Here is a 26,135-nt window from a genome sequence, read left to right on the forward strand (position 1 = left end):
TAAATATTTTTTTTAACAAATCATTGATAAAAACAAAAAATAAATTGTAAATGTTTTACTTATTATAAATAAGATACAGTTAATTTATAAACAATAAATAATATCTAAACATTAATAATTGTACTTGCGCAACAAAAAACGAGGTAGATTCACCGTGCCCTACGGCACAAATAATTTTTAATACTATACGTCACGTATGTGGTGCTAATAACGGCAAAAGTTCTGCCCTACTCATTCGAGAGAGTGCCCGAGCATCGAGACCCATAGCAGCCGCCGCGCCGCTAACATCTAACCCGAAGCTTTGTAATAAAGAAGCCAACGCCACCTCCTCACCTGTTCGTGGGTCCCGTAGGCGAGGACAAGAACTATTGCACTGTGGCCACGAGCATCGCTCAATGAGACGCCTCGGTGCGCAACCCGCACGCGCACGTTTCCCGCCACTCCCGAGTCTTTGCTCCCAACATCCAATAGCACGTGGCAAAGTTACTCCTGACACGTTAATCGCCAACCACTCTGGCCGTGCAAGAGCGCCATGCGCTAGACAAGCCGGCGCGAATGTCGCTCGAACATGCTTGAGACTCGACCGTAACGCAGCGCCGGTTTGATGAACTGCATCCCATTGTTCTCTGGTTCGGGGTGATCGTACACCCTCCGCTGCGAGCTGCGCCGAATCAAATAAATATTGAAATACAAATAATGGAGTACGAATATGCGGATATAGTCTGTATCCGAAATAACACAACCATGGTTCAGTAGGATATCTTCGTACACAAGCTGGCGGTGGAGTCCCATGCCACAAGGAGTGACCGAATTTAGCCACAGCGTTTGCAGAACTACGTCGCGCTCTCGCTGGCCGATCGAGGAACCATCCAGAATCTGCAACTGCTGCTACTCTTACACCATGTGAACGCAGCATCCGTCGTGCAGCATCCGCATGAAGCATTACACCAGCACCACCGGCACTTGAACCTACTAACAATAACCGCCCGGTGAGACCGTTATGAAGAAGTTCCATCAAAACTGAGCGGACAATGAGTCGTCCGGTGAAAGCAAAGCTGGTATTGAAACGTCGCGTAATCCGTGTGCCGGCCCACATGTCACTGGTACAATAAGGGAGCAGAACGTGATTAGAGTCGTGCCACAGTGGATTTGCTTCAGGATCGTCGGATAGTAGGGCGGGCGCTCGACGAAAGCGTGACCACTTCGAAGAGGACATGAGGGCAGGACGTCGACGCCAGCGAGCACCGCAGGACGATGCATCCCAGCAATATCCGCCGCCTTCCAGGTACACTACCCAGTGTTGCGTGTTTGTGCCTCTACGTATATAATATCTGAAAAACAACAAATTAATTGTTACTTTGTATCAGATTAAGTCGTGTTTACACCGCAAAACTAGCAACGCTTTTATTTCAAAGATACATTCAAAATAATAATATTTCATTTTGGTCGCAATCATTGTACAGTATCTCAAAAAAATTATTTAAGATTAATTTATTTATTTAAGATTAATTAAAATTTAGAATAAAGTTACTAGTAAATTATTGGTTTAAAGTGTTTAGGGTTATTTCTTGGTTTATTTATTTCGTATCAAGGACTATATAAATTTAAAAATAACAATATAAAATATAGAAGTTAATATTGCAATAAAAAAGTATCATAGATAAAAACTTTAGTAAGGACACATAAAGCATACATGAAGTATATATAATAAGTTATCACCGTCCAAAAATGTCATAAAACTAGAATTAAATTTTCAGAATGAAATTAACACAATAAAAAATCTTATGCGTTTTCATTTTTAAACATATTTAATGATCATTATTCGTTCTATAATAAATATCAACATTACATTAATGCTTCACTATGTTACCAATTTTCATAAATTTTGAATAGTCTGTGGTATTTTCGTTCTACGCAAATGTTAATTCGTTTTTATTCTGTACCAAAAAATAATGGAAAATCGTAAAAACAGCAAAGCTGAATTAAATATTGAAATTCGGTTTTTTCTGTATTATGAACATTGACTGGGTCTAAAACATTCTGGAATACTTCCTCTAAACATAATGATATTGGTAACATATTTCTAAATAAAAAATATGCTTACGACTATTATTAGGGAATCAGAGGCATTTGTCTATAGCTGTCATAGTCGTAACGGCATGCCCACGTCTCATAATATTTCAGAATATATTTAAAAACGCTCTGAGACTGAACTAAACTGAAGAATAATAGAATTATTATAAACTTTATATTTATTTATAAGTAAATTAAATACTCGTGTCATCTTGTCTATGTACATATATTATAATATTATATGTAGGCGTGTACCACAATATTGTCCTAATTTCTCGATAATTTCTTTAAAAAATAAAATCGTTTATATTCTAATTTTCACAAGTAATGTAAACGTTACTTGTATTATATAGCATAAACATTCTTGTATATTTTTTTTTAAATCGAGTTGTATGCAAGGTTACTTATGGCGTAATCGAATTGGAACATAAAGTTAGGTTACGTCAATTTGACGTCTATTCGATTTGATCCCCAATTCGATTCATCCCGCAGGCTCCTACTAATTGGTATGTCATATCAACAGGGAAGTTATTCTGTCAGCTTCCTGTTAAGTGAAGAGCGATCGATCTACCGATTGGTTCTAACAATCGTGTGCCAAATCTTATCGTAACATACAAACTTGAATACTTATAATTTAAAAAGTTTATATATGGAACTTGTAATTTTATAACTTCTCTTAAATACATTTTAGTAATCAAATGGATCCTTACATTTTATATACCAATTTTGTCGATTTTAGAGTATATAATAATTAATACACACAATATATAATTTTTGTAGTTAGTTTTGTACGGTTAAATCATTTTCCAGAAAGAAAATTACATAATTATGTAATTTTTTTTCCAGATTGTTATTATTAGAAACAGGAAAAAATAAAAACCTTCTAAAAATCACATTTATTACTACCATTACTTGTACTTAAGATGCACGAAAACTTATAATAAGTATTTACATTTTTATGATACCTTATAACATTAAAGGGTGAATTTCACAAACCCTGTATATTATACTTGTACCTTTTTTACTTTCATATATATATATATATATATATATATATATATATATATATATATATATATATATATATAATTTTTTAACTCGTTTCATGCATACCGACCGATTTTAAAACCTTTTTACTCTTCCCAAAGACAATACACGACCTATCTGACTATTATAGGTTATTCTAGGCATCCCCATCCTTCCATATTTGTGATACTATTAATCATAAGACACTCATTTAAAATTTAAAGGGACCAAAAAGAAAATAATTGTTAATAACATTGTGGTAAGTCCATTACAAATTATCTAAGGTATTCACCACAATAAGCCAACTGATATAACATCGGTCACTAAAACCCCACTATAGTAGAATGTACACTGTCAACATAGATAGATATCATTCCACGTTCCTCCATTAAAAAATGCCAGGTATATGCTTCAATTTCATACATAAGTTAAATATACAACCTACCCGGCGGGTGTACCATCGTTGCATGTGAGAGTCGTATTCGTGAGCCACACCAGCTTCAGTCTATCAGGAGCAGCGACACTCTCACCAGCAGCACACAACACCATCTGAAATGCATACAACTAACCTCAATTTCCATGGAACTAAAACATGTTGTTATAACAGTATGAAAAATTTATTACATGTATACATGTAATAAATTCTTCATACGACCCAAAGTGCTTGAGCTAGCTATGAACATCCTTGAAGTTTCGCTGCCCGACTGAATTTGAAATGAGAATGATAAGAAGTCAAAAAGGAAAGGAGAAAAAGAGTCAAAATGACGGTATCTAGAAGACCTTCCCAAAGGAAGATTTTGTATAAAAGACATCAGACTTAGGTATTTCTATCTCACACGATTTTTTACCGTCAATTCTTTATGCTTGCATGGCTTTATTTCAAATTAAAGGGATTATATAAATTACCACAGGGAAATAACAGAGTATGGAGACATAACATCATAGTTTTAATGAGAATGGCAATGCACAAGGAATGAACATCAATAGATGCCCATGGTTTTGCCTATGGTGATCGTGTATTCTGTGATGTACATGTTTCTGTTTACATTTAAAAGCGACTGTTACGACTTATCAACAGGCAAATCGTTGTTGTCATTCTAAATGGCATAAAAATATCAACCACCTGTACTGACAAGAGGTCGATTATTTAAATAGAAATATCAATAATTAAAAACTCAAATATGTAGGGAAAAAAGGATTGTTTGTATTGTGAACCACCAGTCCCATTGCTAGCAATATACCCTGTTAAGTCGACCGCCACGTGGAACTCGACACTCCCCACCTGAAAATCATCGTGCTGAATTCCAGGTGTATTCATCACGATGGGCTAACTGATCTGGCTTTTCATTCTTACCTACTATCCCGCACTAGTGCATTTCATTGTCATTCATAAAAAAAAAATACCAAATATATATGTAATTGAATGTTAGTCCACGATGTCGGAGTAAGTAGAAATAATAAAGCCCAAAAAGACACGAACAAGTCATACAACTTTCTCAACAATCTTTATTAACATAGTTATTTTTATAAAAAATGTAGGTATTGTACCTACTATCTACATAAAACTTGTTGCAAATTAGAAATCGAGCTATGTATGTGTGTATGTCTGTAGCATCACAATGTCTCTCAAATGAATGATCTAATTTTAATGTCTTTTTAGTTATAGGCTGCTTCTTGTATTTTTTAATAAAAATCTGCTCAATTTCTCAATGTTAGTAAACAAATTCTGAATAAATTAAATTATATACCCTATTGCACAAATCTTAAGATTCAATTAATGAAAACTGAGTAGTCTCCGCAACTGTACAGTAAGTTGTTTACACACACCAACCATATTACGCTCTCTGCAATTTCTCGCTGAAGGAAGTAATCGAGTAGGCGATCTAGTTGTAGATATTAATTTAAAATTTCTGTCGTACAGATTCGAGTCATAACTCGAAAAGGAAACAAGTTTTAACAGTTAATAATATTATCCTGTTACTATAGAGTAATAAATGATATTTATACTTATAGAAGTATAAATATCAAATATGTATCGTCCAATATTAAGTATAAAAGTAGCAAGCAGTTACATCTATTATCAAATATTCTTATAATACCCACTGTATTTATTTTAAAAAGTTCAATAATTTGGGTTGGGATGTAATTAACATCAATTCTTATCAATGCAGAATATTACTGGCAATTTGGTCAGCCGGCCTTTTTTATATAGTTGTATTTTTATATTCTTTTGACACCTTTTTCTACATAAGTTCGTAAATTGTCGCACTCAAAGATTTAGGTGCTACGTCTATGGTTCAAATATACGCAATTGACGTGACGTAAGTTGATTTTTTATTGTTTTCCATTCACATAGTGATACAAAACTATATAGACAGTAGGGAAGTATTGGTTTAATTCAACAAGAAATAACGATACATTGGTATTATGATAGACATTAATAGTTAGAACGGTAATGTCACACTCTTAAGACAATGATAGAAAAATAAACCAGTATTTGTAAACAGTTTCGTATTCCACATTCACCCACCTATGTTTTCAAAACCTGATTTATTGTGATTCGTAATTCCCTAAGTAAGCCAGAGGTCTTCTTTCATGAACAAGCCACTGAGAGAAAGTACAGAGCTATCAACATTTAGATTATCGATTTCAGTTGCTGTGTGTCAATTCAGTTCAATTCTCGGTATCTACCAGTTCGACAACGATCAGAGTTCTCAATTTCTTCAGTGTTAGTTATATCTCCAACTAATTTATTATCTCGTGCAAGATGTCTATTTGATGCAGTATTCTTTCGTCTATAAGCAAAGCGTACTAAAGAATAGTTTGAGTTTGATTCTAGCAATTCGACCTCTCCTACTAAAGGATCATATTTACTTTTTCTTATATTTTTCTCCAATAGTATTGGGCCAGAGATCATTAGCCATGAAAGTAAAGAAATTCCATTACCAGATCGTCTAGGAAAACAGAACAACTTATCAGGTCGAGTAGCATACGCAGTTATGTATAACAAAGAGTGGATGGAATGTAATTCCAAAGGTAGTATCTGTTCCCAATATGCATGTCAAAGTTCTTGGATCTTAAAGATTGGATAGTTCTCCACAATGCCCCACTCAATCTTTCTATTTGACCATTTCCTTTCTAATTGTAAGGTGAAGTTCAACTACAAGCAATATTTCTTAGTAGAAAATATTTAAATTCTTGCGACATAAATCCAGCCTCATAATCTGAGTATATTACATGTAGACAGTCTGCATAAATAAGCAAATAGAAAACGAGAGAATTCATCAACAATAGTTAATATAAATTTATTTTCAGTATTCATTTTTCACTACAGTACCCTTTAAAATATAAACTGAATCTTTCAAATAGAGAAGAAGCTTTGATAAGTTGTCCTCCGCTATTTGCAAATCTAGGTTTTATCTCAGCACAAATAGGACAACTCGCAGTCATATCTTTGATCTGTGTAAGTGAATACGGTAATTTTTTAAAACGCACCCAATAAACCACTCTTATAATTCCTGGATAGCATAGTGTATTGTGCAGTTCAATTAATTTTTTACGTGAAAATGTACTAGCGCAAACTCTAGATAGTTCGTCTGAAACTATATTTTGTCTACCAGGTCGATAGACAATATCAAATTTAAAACAAGACTTTTCATATATTCATCTCTTTATCTTCTCATTCTTAATTTTAGTTATATGCTTCTGATTGATTATAAAAGAGATGAATTGTTGATCAATTATTAAAAGAAAACGTTTTCCAACTAAATTATGGCGCCATTTACGTAGGCTTTTAACAATCAACAATGCTTCCTTCTCTATTGACGAATGGTTTCTTTCAGAATCTGTTAACGATCGGGAAAGATTTGCGAAAGCATTGCTGCTAAAGCATGCTCAGAAGTATCTGTTTCGACAGTGAACATTTGTGTATCGTTATTTGCTACTAAAGGTGCATTCGCAATATATTTGTTGATACTTTCAAATGATTCACTTGCCTCATGTGATAAAGAAAATGAGTTATTAATTTACTAAAGGACTTATTTTCTCTGAATAATTGTTTATTTGTCTAGAAAAATGTGCAAACATACATAATATTTTCTTCAAGGAAGTTGAGTCTGTAAGCTAAGGTATAGAAAGTAATAGTTTAAGACGCTTTTTATCAGCATTTGTCTTCATTTAGAGTAATTTTATATTTTTATACTGCTATATCATTTACCATATCTATAAAGTCATAAATTTAGCTAAATTGGCGTCATGAGTAAGTTTATCCTTTTCACAAACAGTGGCATCGTTTAAATAAGCAACTGTAAGATTTTCGTTATCAATAATATATTGCTTCGTGCTTTGAAATGCTAACACGCCATTTGTAACTCAAATCAATATACGTGTAAATTTATATAATTTACCAAATGCTTCAAATGCTGTGTAAGGTCGTTCCTTTAGCTGAATCGGTACTTGATGGTAAGCACTATTAAGGTCCATTTGGCTGAAATAATTATTCTGAGCCATTTTAAATACAATAAATTCAAATGTTCAGTAATGGATACGCATCGAGTTCTATAAATTTGTTTATTGTTTGTGAATAGTCAATAACAAGGCTTTTCGATACGTATCGCCACCAGTTACTAGGACTTGTGCCCGCCAAGATGGCATACTTGGCTCTATAATTCCATCTTTTAGTACCTTTTGAACATCTTCGAAAATCAAATTTTGGTCATCATCACTATAGCTTTTTTAATTTTATTGCCACATGTTTGATATTAGGCGATAAATTTGAAAATAAAATTATGTTAGGTAAATTTACAGCCATAATATTGCCTATCTTCAGAGAATCTCTAAAACCTCCGAACTGGAGTGAAATGGTGAAGAATGGTGATTTTTAAGCAAGTCAACCTAAAATAATATCAGTGCATAAGTTACGTATAAGTAGTAACTTGGCATTGCTGTGAGAGTGATTATATAATTGTATGATATCATTAAAGTAACAGATGACTGGAGATGTATGATTAAGTGAAGCTAGAGTAATAATTTGCTGACAAGGTTTCTGTCTTAATTTCAAGAGTTGCGCCAAATCTTCATTTATGAAGAATGTTATTGAACTTCTAATTTCGATAAGAGCTTAGGCGTGATAATTATTAACGGTAACAGGTACAGTTGCCATATGTGAACTAGGTAAAGAAGCTGCTGATATAGCAGCAACCTCCGCGAAATAATCAATATCATTTTCATTCGTTACAGCAGCATTTAATTTGTTTACTTCGGCAAACATTAACAAAATGTGTTTATTTTTATTTTATTTTTATACAACTTAGAATGGCAAACAAGCTGACGGCCCACTCGATGGAAAATGGTAACCGTCGCCTATATACGTGTGCAGTACCATGGACATAACAGAGTATACTGTTTCGCCCATGATACCCCCCCCCCCCCACATGCATTGCCATCCCAAAGGACTCAGGTCAATGTTCCTTTTTAAAACAAATTTGACAAGTACTATTCAAAGCTGGACATTTTATTCGTTGATAATATGATATTATGGTAAACATTAATAGTTAGAAAGGTAATATCACAAAAAAAAAAATAAACCAGTATTTGTAAAGAGTTTCGTATACCACACATAGTGAACATAAATTTAATTTAACATTTCTTGCATGTATTAAATTCAGTCGCTATAGATGTATACTTTTTCTTATGTCCCTTTTTTATTTATTATATCTTAATAAACTATTCACGCTCTACTATTGAGCACAAGTCTCCCCTTAAGAGGAGGACTGAAGATGAAAACCAGGAAAAATATAATGTATTTTTGCTTGTTTATTATTACCAATATTGTTTGATAATACCTTTATTGTACACGTTCCAAATAACAATCCCAAATATGTATAATACACAAATTCACTATGTGTGTTTTCACCACTGAACAATTTATTACAAAATATAAACAAATTCTTTGAAAAGAATTCTTTTAAAAATACGAAATTACTATTTTCATGGTTATTAACCCCTTATGTTGTTAAACTAAAAATATCTTTTATGTTACTATGTTTCCCATTAGAAATACACAGGTCGATTCATTAACCTACCTGTAGGTATATATAATGCTACTGCTAGATATTCGGACGTTTGAACAAATATCTCAATAAGAAATTAGGTCAGTAGGTAGCGCTATGGACGATTGCAATAGGAACTTCCACAAAAAGGGCAATTAATTTTGTAACGACGCCAGAATCCTATCCTGTATAGATATTTAGCCTTAATTTTAGAATAAAAATCGCATGTATCTGCATACCCATTATCTATGTGGTTGTTTTGTTAGGAGTTATTGATAAAAATTAAATAGATAGAATCGTACTTATATACGTATATAATATTTAATAGATATTATAAGCATTAGCTGGATATACTATAATTTAACTCAAATTTAAGGGAGGTGGATATCAAATGTTTTAAGATAAATAAACGTCTAGTTATTTATATTATTTCTACCTACCTACCTATCTTTATTTATTTTTAACCTTTAAGTGTGTTTGCAACAGCAAACCTTACCAAAACATCTGTTGAAGTTTATCCCTTTTCAATAGGTAAAAATACTACCTATATTTACTATATTATTGAGAATTTAATCACCACTATTTTGAACACAAAAGAATTGGCATATCCCACAAAATAATAAAACAAGGCGTACACAGAGTGTCCATAGGATCCAGTTCCAGTAGGTGCGGCGGTACCCGCCGCGCCTCCGAGCCCTCATCACTTCCAGCAGTGAGCACAGAGGGCGCAATACGCGCAGTTGGAACAGTGGGCAGCAGACGAGCACCAGCGCCAGGAGTAAATTAGAGCACACCCCATACTGGCCAACGCAAACGCGCCACTGCCGTACCGCCCCGATCCGCGGACCTGGCCTCCACTCGCGCGCACAGTAGCGCTCCCGCTGTTTACAAAATAAAGCCTCTATTTAGAGCGAGGGCGAACCGCGAAGGGCCTAACGACTCGCCGTGCGGCGTCGAACCGAATAAAGGTGAACGGGCGGCTCGTTTGTGCGGCAGGGGCGGTGGGACCGGCTCCGGCGGCGAGATCAAACGCGTCGCAGATCAAAGGAGCCGCCGCGCGATCGGCATCCGTCATTATTATTATGCAAGCATTACGAGGCGCGCGTGACTCAGGCGAGAGGGCCACGCGAGCTGCGCGGGCGCCGCGCCGGCTGTCACCCCTCCCCCGCGACGGCCCTATACCACCCTCTACATACAACTGTCAACAGCACCAGCAACGAATAAAACGACCGCCCCCGGCTCTGCCATTGTGCACCGCCTCCTTCCTCTCAATTAGCCACACAATATACTCATAATTTTTCTTTTACACATAATTTTGCGCCTTATTTGATTATACAATTCTCTGTTTGACGTACATCGCTAAAAGCAGATTCACAGCTACCGATGTAGCAGTGTTGTTTACATTTTAAATTTGTAGTCTCAATCTAATGGGGTAACATCACGAGAATGGCATAAATCTGCCTACACCATGTTAATGTTTCGTTGAAGTCATTAATCGCTTCGTTTATTTGCCTCCTTTGAATAATTTAATTTGCTTACTTGTATTTTTATATATTTTCTTTTACACTTTTAACTTTGTACAACTTTTAGCTTTTTACAACTAATTGTATCTACTTACATAACAGTGCAGATTAAAGATACGAATATAAATTTCCTAATATTATATTCTACAAATAATGCGTAATGTAAACATAAATTTATTTATTCGACATTTTTTTTTTTTTATGAACTCTATTGAACATAAAAAACCACTAAAAACTAAACTCAGTAAACCAATACTAATAATGTAGCAACATACTTAAGTCACAATCAAAACTTCTCATCAGAATTATCAAAATTAATAAGTATAATAAACGTTTTACGTTTCCAAGTAAATATATATTTTTTTTTTTTATTTAAAATATCCTCCACCATTCTAACTCAAATTTCTGAGATAATCAACTTATACTGGAGGTTTTTTTTAATGGCCATAAGAACCACAATTTTTTGATCATTAGTGATTACATTTTAAATGCTGTAGAATTTCATTTTTAACCAACATCATAAAGGTTAAAATTTTCAGTTGGAATAATTTTTTTTTGGGTTTATGTTAGGCGATACCTACGCCAATTATGAACAAATTTTAACATTTTTTTATTGAAACGATTTGCTCTCCTATTAATCTCGGAATCACCTAATAGCAATGTGTTTTCTTTTTTCAAATAATCGACATCAGAAACGCTTACTGCTGATTTTTCTACTCTGTTCTATAACAATTTCTGAGATCGATAAAAATGCTGTACACGTGTGTCCACTATTATGGAGTTATCCATAGATCAGGCAGGTTATAACTTGGATACCAAGATAAGTAGAATATAATTGGCGGGCGGCACGGCAGGCGTTCAAAGCCAGTACCTGACTGTAAAAATGCCATCATAAAGGCAAGCCGCCACAATGAGCCCTTTGACAGTTGGTACCCACCTTTATAATGCCGACTCTGATATACGAGCCAGCCTCATTAAACTTATTTTATCGACTCTCGATACAGCATCTTGCCATCCGGATAGTAAATCAAAGCATCTAAAATAAGTATAAGCTACTACTGCTCACAAACAAGACGGAAAGAATAAACCATTTAAAATCTTTATAGCTTATTATTCAATCCCATTAAAGTCTTAGTGGGACGGCCTTTTTAAAAGGCGCTTTTAATATAAAAGACTATTATACAGCCCATTTTCCATAACAATGAACTTATTTTTTTTAATCGTTAAGCCGCTGATTATACTAAATTTACACGACCTATAAAAGACTTCTTTTAGATCTGTTGGTTTGTATCAATAGGTCAGCCAAACAAAGATGAAACAGGGAATTAAATTAATAATGATAATTTACCCGCAGGCTGATACAGACCATTGTCACTCATTCTCTCTGCCTGTTTCGCAAAGAATATGTATATATAAAAAATATAGTGATTTTTCTATAGATTTTTTACATGGCTAGAAATTTAATTCACTTCAGTTGTATTTATTTACTTGCTACTAGACCAATACTGAAAAAGAAATTAATAGTACGTATTTAAAATTATTACAAGCAATTATCGAACAGTGGTAAACAGCTAATAAATTGCTAGTCATCTTGGATCGACGACTAAAAAAATAATAGTTTGCTTTTTACTGAATCTTTCGAGTTGCTACCGGGGTCCGCACTGATGGAAGCAAAAAATGTGTGGTCATTCTCGGTGACGTACAATCGATAAGACAATACGAGTGTCGTATAAACTTTGAGTTACAATTTTGATACTAATCCCAATTTTTAGGTAGAAAGAAATAATAAAAAAAAAAGTTATACGAATTCGTATAAAAATAAAATTGTATACTAAACTTACCTGGAATAAAAACGATAGTTTTTATCAGAACTTTATTGAACGTTAGTCTAAATTGTACCTATCTTATGATGGTGCCTTTACTTGTGGTAGAAGTAAAAAATCTTCTAATCAACGTGCATATGCATAAAACGGAGAAATATTTGAAAAAAATGGATGACACGAGAGATGTAAGTATACAAATATACAGATGCTATTCACACTGGGTTCTCTGTGCTTATTAGAAAATATGAAAGGCATTGAATCACATCCTGTTCTGATTTATTGACATCAACTACAAAGCGGTAGAGCATAAGGACACGAGATTTAATAGATTGTATTTTAGTATTAATAAAAATAAATTACAAATTTGTTTGGAGAGTCAATTGGAATTTTAATCGGGTTGAAATTAATAATCGTTCCATTGTATCGATTCTCCATCATTGACACACTACCGACACTCGTCAATTAATGCATGTTTTTTTAGATTTTTTCGTTGTAGCGAATTGTTATTATTACGTATATTTTGATTAATAATAATATTAATTTGGATACCTAATTTACGCTAAATTTACCGGGGAAATACACCATGATGAACTTTCTTATAAAAACCTACACTCCCCGTTTCTGAGAAACACTTTTGCTTATGTCAGTCTGCGCATGAATAAGCATCGTAAAGAGATGTACGAATGGGCGAGTGGAGTAGCGCGCGACTCCCCGCGACCCACAGCCTCTGAATCACAATAAATCTGAACCGATAAGTAGTCGGGCGGATTGTCGGCGCGGTGCGATCAAAGCGTGGGGAGAAACATGAAAGACGCCGCCGTCCGGCGAGATGTTTCATTTGATGATGCGTTTCCACCACCACAGAGGCCGGCACCGACAGACCCTCTCTGATGTGACATTTTAATTAATTGGATTATATTGAATAACACGCTTACGACAGATGAAATGACGAAGGTCAGGTTCGGTTTTCGATGCGTGCTAGAAACCCGTAATATAGCATACCAGTGTCTTCAGAATATTTGACCAAATATTATTTAAAATGTTCTGGATTAATTTTGAAACTTTATGAAACACTAGCCGATTACCTTAATGGTGACTGCGTTGAACCCGTCATTTTTCGTTCACTGTTCTTGAAATTTTGAAAATTTTGTTTTAAGTAATACTTTATTAAGAAACAAAAGTACTCGTAGGTATCTACCTGTGTTTAAAATGTAAAGTTTTCAAGTGCAACTTAAATATTTAGAACAGTGCTTCAATATATCAATCAGGTTTTTTTTTTATGGGTGAAAATGGTATGGTAACCCCGCCTGGGCCAACGGGATACGCTGGACGCTGGCGGAGCACCAGTGAAGGGTGATAGATGAGAATGAAAACAGGTCAGTTAGCCCATCATGATAAATTCATCAGGAATTAACCATGATAGTTTCCAGGGAGAACCGCGAGGAGGTCGACTTGGTTGGGTATATTGCTAGCAATGGGATTCTCAGTCTCCATTACTAATAATCCCTTCCCCCCCCCCCCATATCAATCAGGATTAGTCTTTTTTATATGATCCTGTAGAGGTATTTGCTCTTTTATAATCCTTAAAGTATATAGGTTACTTTTTATCCCGGTCAGTAAACATATCCCGGTCACACGGATGAAGTCGCGAGTAAAAGCTAGTTTTATTATAAAAAGTTTAAATAACAATGGAATATATGGATGATAATGAAATAACAATGGAATATTTTAAAAATACTGACGATACACGATATTGCCTGGTAAATAGAACTACCGGCAATCCTCTCCTTATGGGAGAGGCTTATGTTCACCAGTGAACAGTTAACAGCTGGTATGATGATGATGATGATGATACATTATCCTATTATTTCTCATAATTGTAACAAGTTAGTATATAAATTTCCTAAAAATAACCTTTCATTTTTGGTCAAATCTCAGTAGACTGTAAGCATTAAGAGACTGAAGCCTTTAAAAATTTTCTATATAAAAATGTTTTATATGCGACTCTTAACACCTCCCTTATATAGTAACTACTATATACACACCTTTAATATAGCGTTACATAATCACACAAAAGAAATCGAATCTGAAGTAATGCCGCCAGGATCTTGGAAACACGCTTCAAACTCTCTACATTGATTTTCTTTAATTTATTTGTTATTATTTTAGGCACGATATGATTACATAATATCTATCAAAATGAGAAAAATCACTTCTATGAAAATGAGTAAAAATTACCTAATACTAGTCCAATATAAATCTCTATATTCATTGCCGAATCGTGTTCAGCAATGGATCCGGGCGAAGTAGTATTCCGGGCAGATAATGTAGCATTTATTACTTTATATGCATGAAGCAATAACATTGTACCTTTGAGCGCTCATACTCGTCCGTTGCTCGCGTCTCATATAATTAATTTGCCATAAACTCACAAACAGCAACAGAATCGGTAAAGTAGGTCCGTTTATTCATGGTAAACTTTTATTTATAAACATCAACGAGTTGCAATTTCAGTTAACATGTTGGTTTTTTATCGGATAAAAATCGTAACTGAGCCTATGCTATCAATATACGCAGGGAGTTACCAATGGATAATAAATGAGGATAAAGTCATTTAGCTCATATACATACATACACATCTGTCACACCTGTCTAATATTTGGGGAGGCAGAAACAATGAAGCGCCAATTGCTTTAATTGAATTAGATCTCTTTCGCTTTCACCACATTCATCGATCTTTTCATACACGCTCGCGGGTTATGGGTACTTTCAATTTAGTCCTTCCTCAGTACGTCCCCTATTTGGTCGAGATACGTCCGTCTAGTAGAACAATCCCTATCGACATGTCCATTTTTTCTCTAAATGGCCAAACCAACGCAACATTCCATTTTAGATTTTGTCTCTACATCATCTTTCCGTTCACACTTCTCCAATCACATTACTTCTTACTCTATCTTTTAATGCAATACATACATACTTCTCAAAGTTCTCATCTCTACAAAATTTATCCTAATATCATGCTTATTCTGCTATACTCATGTTTCCATTTCATATTCATATATGTGGTACCAATACTCCGTGTATTGCGAGCTTTGTTAGATACATTTTTACTTGCTATAATTGAGAGCAATGCACCGTTAACATCGTTTTCCGCTTTCACTCTCCTTTCAATATCTCCCTCACACATTCCACCCCTCGTAAACAATCAATCAACCCTCATAGGCAAACAGTTAATTAGTTCACCATGACAAATTCACCAGAGGCAATATATTGTTGGTAACAAAGCGTGTTACAAAGTTAAAGCAAACATGATGACACATTCAGATGACTTCAGTGGCGAAATTTTTTTTAATTGGATGATAATAAAATTGTATACCCACCTGCGCTATACGATATATGCTGGAGGGGCACCAGTGAGAGATGATAGATAAAAATAAAGCAGGCCAGTTAGCCCATTGTGATGAATACACCTGAAATTCAGCACGATGGTTTCTAGGCATGACCACATGGAAACCGATCTGACTAGATGAGAAATTTACCCTTATTGCTAGCAACGGGACTAGTAGTTCGCATTACTAATAATCCCTTATTATATCAACCGTTAACTCTCCACTGTTGAACACAGACCTTCTCTCAATCGCCTCTTACGACACCCACAGTAAAGGAAAGGGGATGGGTCACCCCTTTCCTTTACTGTGGGTTTCTATGCCGGGACCACACGGCGTAACATAAGCAACGCATAAACGGTATCATGGGCATCGATATTTTTTGTAATGTCCATGATGCTGTTCATATCTACAGATGACGGTTACCACTTTCCCTCAAGCAGGCAGTCAGCTTGTTTGATAAAGCTCATTAAAATATTCTATAATGCTCGAGTTGTCTTCAGTAAGTTATATTAAAAGACGAAATAATTTTGATGATTTTATTTACAATAAAAAAATAAAATAAACATTCTCACAACTATAATCCCTAACGGGGCAGTCAGAGGTCGACTTTTATACCGTATACAATAAATTATATATCAGTGATTCAGTACCTACTTACTAAAATATATTTCACACATGCAAAATGGAAAATTATGTACATACCTATAATAATAAATAGTAAAAGGCACGACTCTATCACAGTACATAGCAACTACTAAATAGTAAAAAATATACTACATTATAATTTATGCATTCATATAAAAATACGCATAATTTTGACCCGAATTACTAAAACGAAACAAGTACTTTTTAGAGCCACAATTTCTGCTACAACTAATGTGAAAACAAGTAATTTTAAATTACATTTAATTTCGAATTAGAAATTCGGAACAGAAAAACACATTATTGCTACCCAAAATAGACAGCGACTATGAGAGTATTCGCAGGTATAATTATGTACGTAGCTATAGTACATAAATTACCCGATCCTCTTTCAGTACTGTCGCCATCTTTTAATCTAAAGGCATTATATTAGTTATGTTGCTATAATATTGCTTTACATTTTTTATATAGTTACATCATACATTTACATTATACTTTACTACACAAAATTTCTCTCTTCCTAACTCCATTCATACAAGTAGAGTAAATGGTAGCCTCAGCTATTATCAGCCTACTGTAAACATTGTATGTGCTTCCTTATTAGGAACCAGAGGTGACATTTACCTCCAGTTTCTAATACGACGCACATTTTTGCAATTATAGTGGAGTTTTCTTGAAGAATTTTTCAAATAAACGCGGTTACCCAATTACAAAACTACCGCATAAGTATAGGATCGAAGTAAATATCTTTATTCTTTAAAAAGATATCTTTCACTATGTATGTAGATATTTCATTATAATAATTAATGATTTTTAATCGACACATTTTTCGTCCAGCATAATTTATTAAACCTCCACAATTCATCATGACACTGTTCAATATATGTACTTACTTATAATATATATTATGTAACATAATAGGAATAGTTAAGTAATATTTTAAAGATAACATCTAAATAGTCACTTCGTATTTTTTTCAACTTTGACCACTTAATTACTGGTATTATGAATAAATAACAAGCGTAGTAGCCCGGCCTAAAATACAGATTTGGCATTAAATATTATGTACTATTATATGAATAGTTATTAGTGGATTTTCTATATAATTATGCAAATAGGCAAATTATAACATGTACCCCTTACTAAAATGTAATGATCATATTTTTAGGTTTAAAAATGTCACTACTAGGTAATTAATAACTAATTTGACATTGAAAGTTAAATTTATACAAAAAAAATTGTACAGTATAAGTAAGGGGCTGACCTCTAATGGACAATGATCGATTTAATACTCGTCCTTAAGATACAAAATATGTTTAAAAAAGAATTTTGAAGCCAATTTTCAGAATTTTTTAATTTAAGAAGTCTATGAGATCTACTTAAAAAATAGGAATAATTCCACAATACACAAATACACAAACTCAGCAACAATGCATTTACTACATCCATATCATAAGACATTATACTTTTGCTGTTAATCCTACATAAACGAATATATTTTGGGCTTTTATTTATATTGAGGAAGAACTCAACCGAGTGAAAAGAATTGTTTGCTGGGTAACTTTTGTTTTTGTTTCTTGAGAAACTCTCTCGCTTGCTTATCACCTTGTCGTGACTCCAGTGCTTTGATGGCATCACCGTCTGCAATAATAACGTTATTGAAGTATAAATATAATGGATAGATAGAAATAACAAAAAAAATTATTAAGAACTACAAATTTAGTATTTTATACGCAATTTTTTACTGCTAAACCTGCTAATAAGTTAGCAGGTTTAGCAGTAAAAAATAATACGAGTACAAAGCTATAAAAGTATACTTTTATTTTCAATTTTTCATCTTCTCTTTAAAAGGTTTACAGAATAAGCACCTTATTTAGTTTAGGTGAAATGAAACAGAGGTGAGTTGCAAAATTTTACAGAATAACATTGGTGATGAGAGAGGTATTGCTGTGGTGGTAGGTGCTTAAAAACAACTGACCAATATTAGCGGGCGCAATGAGAAAAACAGATCTTACAGCGGTATCTGTATAAAAACAACTTACTAATACTCGTATTAGCGGCTCCAATGAGGGAGAGAGGTATTGCAGCGGTATATGTATAAAAATAACTTACCAATATTAGCGGGCGTAATGAAGGAGAGAGGTCTTACAGCCATATATGTATAAAAATAACTTACCAATATTAGTGGGCCTGATGAGAGTGAGATGTTGCTGCGGTAGACTACTGATGGGGGCCGGCGTGTCAGGCACCTCGCTAAAGTGGAGGTACGCCTCGCCCACAAACGTGTTATTCATACTGAACATGTCCTTGTCTTTGATCACCATGTGGATCAATCCGTCCCGAGTATTGCGCTGCTCGGAAGTTAATGGTCTGCAGAAAATTTTTGTTATTACAAAAATATCTTGTGTACACATTACGCAAATAATCATCATTAAAGTATCAGTTGTTAATTGACGCCTGCTGAATATATGCCTGCACCATAAGGGAGGGTTTTGCTAGTAGTTGCCATGTAAGCAGGCGGATTGGCAACCTCAGTTAAGTTTTGGTGATATTTAAAGAGGGACGCTGCTGCCTATCCCTCCACCATTATGTTCCCTTAGTCGCCACTTACAACCTACGGGAAGAGAAGGGATGGCCCATTCTATGCCGGGACTATACGGCAATAAGAAGTCAATATAAATAATTAACATTTTTTTTACATGAAATGATGAAATAAACACAATACATACCTACAAATATAAATACTGTATGTGTAAACCGCCCTAAGATAATTATTAGCGCCTCGTAATAAGATGATTTTATCCTTAGAAAGAAAGAAGTATCTCAGTTCATGCCCAAAAGATACAATTATTTTCTCTTCTACTTAATATTCTAAGCCGACAGGACTGAAATCTGCATCTTTTAGCTAATTAAGTGCGGTTCTAGTTATGCCATGGAAGGAGTATACCAGAGTTAACATTTTTTAAGAAAAAGGATTTCAAACAGTAAATTCTCAATTTACCATTACCTTTTATTCTTTTTGCTATTACAATCTTATTACGAGTAAAATCGTTGTTTTTACGGAGCAAATATTTTGCACCTGATGGAAGCATCTACTGTATTATAATCACAGATATACTTGTTTCTACTTAACTAATAAACTTTACTCACAATTGGAACATCTCGTCGTAAAGTGGGAAGAGATTCTTATTGTGAGTCTGCGTCTTCGGGCTGGCGACGTTCGCAAACGTGTCCTCCGGTAGCAAGTTTATCTTCACGTACGAATCGCAGAGGCCTGTATAGTGACCAAAAGTTTTATTATATATTTAACAGAGATTATATGCACATAAGCTTTTCCTAGTCCCATCTTCTGAAGCATATAATTATTGATAATAAACAAACATATTGATAATAATTATATCTAAAGATTGAATAGACCAATCGCAACTATTAATAATGTCTCTATTTAAGTCAATCATAGACAAATTATCTGATTATAAATTCCCCAATCACATTGTCACGAATGTTAAAATTATATTTGAGGTACTTGAAAAATAACATGAATTAGCTGGTCAAGTCAAGAATATTATATTACAGTATTCGCTAACAATACTCGTTCTAAAATAATTAGGGATAAGTGGGCGTGACATATTTTGGTAAAAATGAAATGAGAAGTTGCAAAAACCAGAGAAATTGTTGATGATTACAAACTTGGTTACTGCCAAAAATAGAATACAGAATAGAATAATAGATAGTTATTTTAAAAATCTAATAATTATTAAAAAAAGCGGATTATTTAATTCAGTATAATATATACTACAACAGTAATATAAATAATTTAAAGAAACCAACCATTAGAATCTGTGGGCGTCAAATTCCTAGCATTCATAATCTCAATCTTCAAATTGTTCTCTGTAAACTGTGCGCGTACAGTGAGCAGACCATTCTTGGGCTCCACAACCGCTTGTTGCTCCTGCCACCTCTCCAAATGGTACTGGTGTATTAATTCTCTCGTTTCCATACCGTGAATTTTCAGCAAATATTCTACTCTTTTCAATGTATCGGATGTGTATGCTTCTTTATTATTATTTGGACGGAAGGATTGTATCATAATTTTTAAACATTCGTGAAGATTCGAAAAGAAAGCCGGCGGTCGACGTTTCTGCAAGTTAGTATTCAGAATTAATTTAAACATGTCTTATAATAACGGACATATAAGCAGCTTTTTACAACGTTGGTACAGTATGTTGAGCGAACAATTATGCATCGTCCTTCACCAAGACAGAAAGAGAAAGATATATTTGAAAATTCATTAGTATATCACAATCACAAGCACCATTTATTATTATATCTACATATATAAGTACTCATTGTGTAGGTATTTATAGTGCCCTAAGATATTGTGGTTTTATATTATATTAATTTATATATTTATATGAGTAAATACTAAATATATTCAGAAAAGTTCTCCACTTACAGCTGTAGCGATATTGACTCTATAAATAGATACGTCAATATGTAAATAACTTTAAATATCATAATATTTACAAATCACAACTTATGCTCGATAAAAAGTTGTAGTAAAGTATCGACCATTATACATTATAAGTAACATTTACACGTATAACTAAAGGGAAATAAAAATGTAATGTGTATATGAAGTATGGGTACCTGAATAATCTTACAGATAAAATCCGTTAATAACATTATGTGTACTTTATTAAATACTTAAGGGGGGAGACTCATGTAAAATTTTCAAAAAATCGATTTTTTTTTTTTCGATATTCTGAAAGTATACTATGTTGAGCGTGTACTGACGAGCCGGAAAAAAAAAATCTCGAATATTTACAAAGTTATAGCTAATACAGTGGAGCGGGCCGAAGTACGTATTGTCAAGTAACGAGCCAGGTAGTCGGGGCGCTTGAAAAGGACCCTTCTATTATAATACCTGGAAATATTTCTTTTGTTCAACTATCGAGAATCCTTTTTAGTAAATATATATATATATACTTTTACATTTCTGCACACGTGTAACATTAGTACACGAATAATCGTTAGTCGAGAAATATATTTAGTTTAGCTGGAGATTTCTTCGTGTTCAGTCGATTTTGAAAAGCAAAAATGCCGAATTATAAAAAAGGTACACGTGGGAATATTGCAAGAAATAACACCCGGAAACGAAAGTTTCAGGGCAATCAATTCACTAATAATGAAGGTGAAAAATTCGAAGCCAGTGTAAGCCATGATCACAGTGCCAGTGGCAAAAAACTCCATGCCCGTGATAGTGAAGATATAATAACAAATCCTTTACACGGGTACAGGATAATTGAATTTTTTACAGTGTTTACAGCTTTGTCTGAAATTGTGAAGTGCTCGGTGTGTAATCAGAAGATAAAATTCAATGAGTGTAGTTCCAGAGGTCTTGGTTTTAAAATTGTTGTCACATGTCCATGTGGTAATAAAACAATAAATTCAGGTCCTTTCATTAACAACGGATTTGAAATAAACCGGAGAATAGTGTTTATCATGAGACTTTTGGGTGTTGGAAGAGAAGGGATAAATTTATTTTGTAACCTGATGGACCTATGCACTGGTTTGAGTAAAAGTTGTTACGCTAACATTGTGGAACACATTTATAATACAGTGAAATTATCATTTGAATTTCTATCGCAGAAGGCAGTGAAAGAAGAGATGGAAAAAAATGTCGAGCAAGGAAGAGAAAAAAATATTTTAAAAGTATCTGGAGATGGTACTTGGAAAAAACGTGGTTTCAAATCAAATTACGGTGTTGCAACGCTCATAGGATATTATTCAGGGAAAGTTATTGATTTGAAAACAAAAAGTAGTTACTGTCAAGGCTGTATTTACTGGAAGAACAAGACTCATACAGAAGAATTCCGTAAGTGGATTGAATATCACGAGGATGAGTGTCAAAAAAATCACGAAGGTTCGTCAGGAAAGATGGAAGTCGATGCCATGAAAGAAATGTTCTCGACTTCAGAAGAAAAATTCGGAGTAAAATATGGTAACTACATTGGTGACGGAGATTCTAAGACATTCAAGGCTATTCTAGATTTAGAACCTTACGGTAATGAGTTACCAGTAGTGAAGAGTGAATGTATTGGTCATGTAGAAAAAAGAATGGGTTCTCGACTTAGAAATGTAAGAAAAGAAAAGAAACTTTCGGGGAGAGGAAAACTAACTGATAAAGTGGTAAAAAAATTAACAAAATATTATGGTTTAAGTATTCAGAGAAATGTTAACAGTGTTGAAAATATGAAAAAAGCCATAATGGCTACTTATGATCATATTTTTTCCACTACAGAAAATCCCCAACATGATAACTGCCCTGTAGGCGTTGATAGCTGGTGCAAATGGCAGAAGGCTATTGCTCAAAATCGAGATCCTCGAAAGGAAAATTTAGCTCCATTACTTGGTGAAGATTTAAAACAGCATCTTTTACCAATATATCAAGATTTGTCCAAAGATGATTTACTTGAGCGATGCCTTGGTGGTCATACGCAGAACGCGAACGAAAGTTTTAACGCTACAGTTTGGCGATTATCCCCAAAACACCTGCATTCCGGACTAAAAGTAGTCGAAATTTCAGCTTACATTGCTGCAGGGATATTTAATGAAGGTTATACTTCCGTATTAAGAATAATGAACCTTTTGAATCTGAATATTGGCACTTATGCTAAGATATTTGCGGATAGTACAGACGAGGAGCGAATAACCCGACAGAATCGTAAAAGCCTTTCAGAGACCAAAGATGCTCGTTCAGCTCGCAGACAACATCAAATAGATGAAAATCAACTTTTTGAGGAGGAAGAAGGACTGTTATATGGACCTGGAATTGCAAATTAGTCGGTAAGTAATTAATAATTCAGTAAAACTACTCATTTTCCTGTACTGAAACTTTAAACGCGATTATCTCGAAACTACTTTTTGAAAAACTGTTCGTGTTGTAGCTCAAAAAATTATTGACCGATTTGTTTGAAATTTGGTGAGGCTTTTCTCTACATTACTATCGGAAGGATAAACCTAAAACTTCAGGTATTTCTGATTGATTACTTATTTTTTTTGGGGTCAAAAGGGTCAAAAAAATAGCCCAAAATCGTAACTTTTTTTTAAGGCTGATTTTATATTGGATTTTATCCTTTTCTTTTTAATTTTATAGGTTTATCCTTTCCGTTTATATGTCCTGAAAAAAAATAATTTTTTTTTTTGTGTTTCAGATCAATGGTTGATGAGTGACAAATGAAGCAGTTTCGGACCTCGCGTCAGAGGCAGCCTACAAGACATCATGCTGAGCCGCCATTTTGAATTAAAAAAAAAAAAAAAAATTCTTTTTTTGTAGTCTTAAAATGTTTAATAAAGTTGTGTTAAAAGTTCTAAACAATTAAATTATTTTTTCACTGTAAAAAAAAATATTAAAAAATGACCGATTTCGAGGCATTTACATGAGTCTCCCCCCTTAAAAAGGGAACATATCCCTTTTTAACCAACTACAAAAGAGAAAAATTCTCAATTTGACTGTATGATTTGTATACCCTTGCCAATTGTAAACCAATTTCGATGTTTCTTTTTTTTAATGACGATATTTTTTTATTAAAGTAGAAACAGGATAAATTATTTTACATTAGATATACTAGTATCTATATAATAATATGCCACCTACCAAAGGTTCTCTGAAAGAGACTGCTTAACGATAAGGCCGCCTTTTGTATAACTTCTCATTAAAATTTACTATATTTACTATTTTTATAAATGGTACAATATAATGTAAAAATGTAAATAAATAAATAATATTTTTTGAATTAAAATTAATATTCGCACCTTACTAATTTTATCAATAAAAAACAAATATTATGTAATGTGTTAATATATTATTTCAATGATGATCTAAATACCATGACATTTACAAGTATGTAAAGTACCAATATTCTTATTGAGTATGAGTTATTATGATTAATACCAATTAAACAGTTTCAAACACCATATCTCCCTCTTTCTGCGTCCATTATCCACCACCATGCAAACATTACATATATAAATACTAAATAAATAGGTACCATATACCCATGTTCCTAAATACTAGTATAAATAAATACATTATAATAACATATTGTATATACATAAGAAAAAATTATATTCGTTTTAATATTAAGAGATTCATGCTTTGTTCGATTCATGCATTCACTAATTATGTAAACGAAATAATAACTATATATGCTTGTAACGATAACCCCTACAGACATAAATCGAGACTTAAAACCACTTCCCATAGTAAAACTCTTTCAAAATCATATTTATTAAGAGATGATTGATTCAAAAATTTTGCTAATTGTCTAAAAATTTTTAGTTACTTTTAAAAGAATAAGGCATTCTATACTCATATTTTTTTGTGCAATTGTATTACACGATTGCATTTCTAACGCACGTGTAATACACTACTGATTTTCAGTTTTTTTTTTTTTTGCAATCAATAGAATTTAGTGTGTTGCATTTGATTTTTGTAACGAGTAAAGCTGTCTTTTCTTATGGAATAAAAAACACGCACTATTTCCAATTTAGATATCTACAAAACAAGTCGTCGTAGCGTATCTACAATACATCTAAACATCTCAACTGAAATCACTTTTTACAAACATTCATTTCAACTTTAATTTTATATAGAAAAACCCCGAATTAAACTCTACTGCGCCTAATTTAGTGCTTTATAAAGCAAAGAACATACAGTTACGATATCTGTTTAAATTTATAAATATGGTAACAATCCCTAACGGGCTAGTCAGAGGTATAAATAAATAAAATATATAAATATCTAAGTACCCGTAAAAAATACAGTTAAAATATCTAAATTCCTAAATAAATGTATTGATATAAAATATCGTCTCTAATTAAATACATATAAGTAATACGATTTACGACATGCTTCAGATTAATTTATTTTTATGTAATTTTAATTTAATTATATAATTTAAAATATATTTTCTTGTTGTACTTTCCTATTAACTTTAATCTATTTTTATAATATTATCAATAATAACATAATTGTGGTATAAGACATGGACAATAACGAACACAAAATATTCATCACATACATTTTGGAAGCTATTTTAAGCAACTCAATATAATTGGCTACGTAACCCAACAACATAAGAGAGGTCCATTCTTCCTGCCTTCCTTTTATAATCGATTGTAAAAAAAGAAACATAAAAATTCGACTAGTGAGGTGAGACAAAATGTGTTTTTGGAGGTAACTTAAGAGAAGCGATTTTTTCGTAAATATTAAAATATCTGTATTCTGAATAATTTTTATCTAAACAATAACCTAATTGTCTATATTACTACTTGTGTTTTAAACAAGGTATAGACACCTGCCATAGACACCTGTCACGAAAAGTACACATTGACCTTTAATAAATAACTGATCAGAAATTCAATAATAGATAAGCATAAAGTTGAATCTACAAGTAGTTATTCGAGTTTTAAAATAATAAAACAAGTCTATATGTCAAAAATCGATTAATATCTAGTAAACTTCGTTTTTTCTATTATATATTTCCTTCTTTACATAGAGTTCAATATTAACTGTTTTGTGATGTATGTAGTACAATATTTCAC

At 33.3% G+C, this 26,135-nt stretch overlaps 3 protein-coding genes across 8 annotated transcripts in view; 1 reads left to right on the forward strand and 2 right to left on the reverse strand.

Annotated features, from left to right (window-relative positions):
• Positions 1-128: 128 nt before the first annotated feature.
• On the reverse strand, positions 129-10,325 carry LOC113509776 (palmitoleoyl-protein carboxylesterase NOTUM). The gene is made up of 3 exons (XM_026893195.3): positions 9,785-10,325; positions 3,545-3,648; positions 129-1,331 (listed from the first exon to the last, which is right to left on the reverse strand). The coding sequence occupies exons 1-3, from the start codon at positions 9,848-9,850 to the stop codon at positions 191-193; spliced, it is 1,311 nt and encodes a 436-aa protein (XP_026748996.2). The 5' UTR covers positions 9,851-10,325; the 3' UTR covers positions 129-190.
• A 6,081-nt stretch (positions 10,326-16,406) lies between these two features.
• The window catches only part of LOC113509636 (protein unc-13 homolog 4B), a 60,277-nt gene continuing 50,548 nt past the window's right edge, over positions 16,407-26,135 (reverse strand). For all 6 annotated transcript variants that reach the window (XM_031910747.2, XM_052899383.1, XM_026893001.3 and 3 more), the window contains 4 exons: positions 20,358-20,667; positions 19,677-19,800; positions 18,703-18,896; positions 16,407-18,167 (listed from right to left, as the gene is read on the reverse strand). In XM_031910747.2, the coding sequence (XP_031766607.2) occupies positions 18,055-18,167; positions 18,703-18,896; positions 19,677-19,800; positions 20,358-20,667 (741 nt within the window). In that variant the 3' untranslated portion in view covers positions 16,407-18,054. The remainder of the gene's footprint in view (positions 18,168-18,702; positions 18,897-19,676; positions 19,801-20,357; positions 20,668-26,135) is intronic.
• LOC128201687 (uncharacterized) lies at positions 21,234-23,850 on the forward strand. Its single transcript, XM_052899386.1, has 2 exons — positions 21,234-23,375; positions 23,744-23,850. The coding sequence occupies exon 1, from the start codon at positions 21,627-21,629 to the stop codon at positions 23,370-23,372; it is 1,746 nt and encodes a 581-aa protein (XP_052755346.1). The 5' UTR covers positions 21,234-21,626; the 3' UTR covers positions 23,373-23,375; positions 23,744-23,850.

The sequence above is a fragment of the Galleria mellonella genome, unplaced genomic scaffold (genome assembly GCF_026898425.1).
Source record: "Galleria mellonella isolate WM207_F2 unplaced genomic scaffold, CSIRO_AGI_GalMel_v1 utg57, whole genome shotgun sequence".
Lineage (NCBI taxonomy): Eukaryota > Metazoa > Arthropoda > Insecta > Lepidoptera > Pyralidae > Galleria > Galleria mellonella.

Excerpts from the sequence above, each read along its gene's own strand:
- LOC113509776 (XM_026893195.3), bottom strand. The coding sequence starts at position 9,850 with ATGAGGGCTCGGAGGCGCGGCGGGTACCGCCGCACCTACTGGAACTGG. Across the intron at positions 3,649-9,784 it reads GGATCCTATGGACACTCTGT|ATGGTGTTGTGTGCTGCTGG; the intron begins GTACGCCTTGTT and ends TATGCATTTCAG. Across the intron at positions 1,332-3,544 it reads AACGATGGTACACCCGCCGG|ATATTATATACGTAGAGGCA; the intron begins GTAGGTTGTATA and ends GTTGTTTTTCAG.
- LOC128201687 (XM_052899386.1), top strand. The coding sequence starts at position 21,627 with ATGCCGAATTATAAAAAAGGTACACGTGGGAATATTGCAAGAAATAAC.